The sequence below is a fragment of the Mesitornis unicolor genome, unplaced genomic scaffold, assembly GCF_000695765.1.
Source record: "Mesitornis unicolor isolate BGI_N332 unplaced genomic scaffold, ASM69576v1 scaffold36836, whole genome shotgun sequence".
In the NCBI taxonomy this organism is placed as follows: domain Eukaryota; kingdom Metazoa; phylum Chordata; class Aves; order Mesitornithiformes; family Mesitornithidae; genus Mesitornis; species Mesitornis unicolor.
The window spans coordinates 5,808-9,076 of NW_010192322.1; the positions used below are offsets into that span (position 1 = coordinate 5,808).

Genomic DNA, 3,269 nt, shown 5'->3' on the forward strand with positions numbered 1-3,269 from the left:
CCGAACCGCACGTGCACACTGTCCCGCTCACGTGGCGCCGCAGCCGTCCCTTGAGGCGTGGGGCAGCGCAGATTTTGTGCCTTGCGTCATCTCGGGGACATTTGCCGTGGCAGCGCGCGGAGCCGCCGTCTCCTGCAGCTGAGATGTTCCGTGTGCTGTGCTCCCCTTTGCGCAGGGGCTGGTGGGACCCTGCACCCCCAAATCCCAGCCTGCTGGTAACTTTGCTTCCAGTCTCTGCCCTCCAGCCAGAGACAGGAGCAGGTTTGGGCAGCACACGTGCGTCAGGGCTCCCTGGAGGAGAGTTGGCTAGAAACTCTTCTACTCAAAAGAGAAGCCTTCAAATTTTGTTACTGAGAAGAACCAGGCCCTGGGGTGTTTCTCGGGTGTACACACATCCCCTGTCCCAGAGAACCGGGTACCTGGGGCTGGGCCAGGCTCAGAAGTTCCCTACAATGAACTCATCTTTTTTCTTTTCCTTTTTTTCCCCCCATGGCAAGTGTTTTTTCCCTTGATGAATCCTCTCTTTCCCAGCATGGAGAGGAACACCCACCGGCTCACCCTGCTGGGCTGTGGCTGGGATCCATCTGCTCACATTTGGTCTGCTTCATCCTGGCAGGAGCTGCTGGCACTGCTGAAGTGTGTGGAGGCAGAGATTGCGAACTATGAGGCCTGCCTGAAGGAAGAGGTGGAGAAGAGGAAGAAATTCAAGGTGGGTTTGCTGATGGCTTTTTTGCGTTGTTGGTTTAGCTCCCTGAAGGCTTCTGTCTGGAGTGTTTATGTCAAAGTGGAGGGAGAGTGGTTCATCTGAGAATGGCCATGGGGAGCATTTGGGGTCCCTTTCTGGTTACCAAACAGCCCTATGGGGCAGAGGTCCCACCAGGACAGACTGAAGCCCCAGGGCACCACTGATGAGCGTGAGGAGGATGGTGGAGCAGTGCAGCAGGGCCACAGCTGAACATAGGCACTGACAGGAAGAAGCAGGGAGTCTCTACCCACCTTGACCTCTTCCCTTGACCTTTATGGAAAATGCTGGCATCTGAACTGGGATGGTGACTGTCCCAGTTGTGCACTGGCGTGACCCGAGAGCTGGGTCCCTTCCCACTCTGGTCTCCTGGGCCTGTGGGCTGGGCCAGGCGTGCCGGATCTTTGCCCTCTGTTGGCCTCGAGGTCTCCTTTCTCCCTGCTGCCTGTTCGTGGTTTATTTGTGGATTTGTCATCTCTTTTGTAGATCGATGACCAGAGGAGAACCCACAACTATGACGAGTTCATCTGTACCTTCATCTCCATGCTGGCCCAGGAAGGTGAGCTGTGCTGTGCAGCCAAGGGGATGGAGTGTGGGGTTCAGTCAGCTGGGGCAGCCGCACTGAGCGAGGCAGAGCAGCAGCTGGGAGCCTTGGGGGCTCCCCCTGCCCTGCTCCCTGTTTCTGCCAGGCCTGGGGCATGAAGTAGCACTCAGCCTGATGAGCCTATGTCGTTGCTCTGGGCCCTTCTGTTTTACAGTCCCAGGAGGAGCCCACTGATGGGTTTTGGGTGAGGGTGAGCTGTGCTCTGGCGTGGGCAGTGCCAGTACGCCGGTGTGGGACATGTCTGTGTGCCTCTCTCCCCGCAGGCATGCTGGCGAGCCTCGTGGAGCAGAACATCTCGGTCCGCAGGCGGCAGGGCGTCAGCATCGGCCGGCTGCACAAGCAGAGGAAGCCGGACCGCCGGAAACGCTCCCGCCCGTACAAAGCCAAGCGACAGTAGCCTGGGAGTCGAGACCCTGAGAAGCAGCAACTGGGCTGCGTGGCTTTGGGCAGTGGCACTTGAAGCTATGTTACCCTTTGCCCAGGGAAGAGGGACCAGAGAGACAGGCCCTTCCTCTGAGCCCGAGCTGTGCAGGCAGGAACGTCTTCAGGGCAGTCCCTGCAGCCGCAGCAGAAGGCAAGCCGGCGTGCCCCCTGCCGTGGCAGCACCCACGTGCCGTGGGCCCATGTCTCGACACCGTGGCTGAGGACTGGCACGAGGGGAAGAGCTCACCTGGCTGGTGGTGGATCTGGCGTGGTGGGAACGCCGGTGATGCCAACGTGAGGCTGTGCTGGCCGCAGCTGCCTGGGGCTTGTATCCTCCTGCAGCCAGGCCTTCAGCTCTGCGCTTCCCCAGGACATTCGTGTCTGCGTCTTCTATCCCTTCCCTTTCTCTGATTTAGTTTTGTGACCTACACTTTCACTGTTGCCCAGCAAGGTGGCTCGTGGACAGAGCCTGTGGCCAGGCCGTCCTGCCTTGCTGCTCAGGGGCAGGCCCATGGGGGGCCTGGGCAGCTCTGTTGCTGGATGAGGACGGCTGGGCTCGTCCCTGGAGCTGGGCCCTGTTCGCAGCCAAAAAAAAGGGTGGGGCTGGGGGTGCCACACGGCGCGGCTGCCACGGCTGCTCTCCTGGGGCCCAGCTCTGTGGCCCTGGCAGTGCCTGTGGGTCACAGGAGTTGCTCCAGACCCCAGAGAAACCGTGAATTATGAACAGACCAAGTGCATAGAGTGACCTTGGTGCTGCTGGGCACAGCACTGGCATGGACACTGGGTGCGGAGTCACTTGATGCCTTTGGCAAAGCCTTTCAGCCTGGGGAGAGGCGACAGTAGTTGCTGTAATGCTCAAGGCAGGATGGGGACTGCAGGGGCAGGTGGAAGCAGTGGAGGGAGCCCGAAGCCGCTCCTGCCCATGCTGTGGAGCCAGAGCTTGCTGGCCCTGGCAGCAGCCCCTTTCCTGCCACAGCACAGATCTCTGACCTGCCTCGCCCTTGCTGCCTCCTGCCAGCGCTCCTGCCCTGCACGTGGTTTTCTCCTGCCTGTCCCCAGAGCCTGGCAGAAGTCTCAGAAGCCAGAGGTCAGCACCTCTCTCCTGAGGTGTCCTGGGATGCAGCTGGACCAAGGGGAGCTGCCCCAGGAGAGGACTGCATTTTGCAGATGTGCAAATTTGTACAGATCTTGACTGTGAAATGAAACTTTTTTGGTATTTGTTGAAAGGAAGAAAGTCCTTCCGTCTCTTGCTGTGTCCGATATCAAGTGCTGTAAATAATGGATCTGTCTGAAGGAATAAAGCTATCCTGTAACAGCCGGCCAAGGGAGAGGTGTGCAAGGGAAGGGAGAAGCAGGGGCAGGGCAAGGGGCACGGAGTGCCTGCTCTGGGCCACATTGTCCCCTCTGGCAGCTCTTCTGTAGTGCTAACAACTTGTAGTTGTGGGGATTGCAACACAGTCACAGAATAGCAGGAGTTGGAAGGGACCGCGAAAGCTCATC

The 3,269-nt window shown here is 59.1% G+C and overlaps 1 protein-coding gene across 1 annotated transcript in view; it reads left to right on the forward strand.

Annotated features, from left to right (window-relative positions):
- BAP1 (BRCA1 associated protein-1 (ubiquitin carboxy-terminal hydrolase)) overlaps positions 1-1,855 on the forward strand; it is a 7,633-nt gene extending 5,778 nt beyond the window's left edge. Inside the window, exons 12-14 of the mRNA XM_010187051.1 lie at positions 617-709; positions 1,229-1,301; positions 1,610-1,855. Coding sequence (XP_010185353.1) covers positions 617-709; positions 1,229-1,301; positions 1,610-1,743 — 300 coding nt within the window. The 3' untranslated portion in view covers positions 1,744-1,855. The remainder of the gene's footprint in view (positions 1-616; positions 710-1,228; positions 1,302-1,609) is intronic.
- Positions 1,856-3,269: the final 1,414 nt, after the last annotated feature.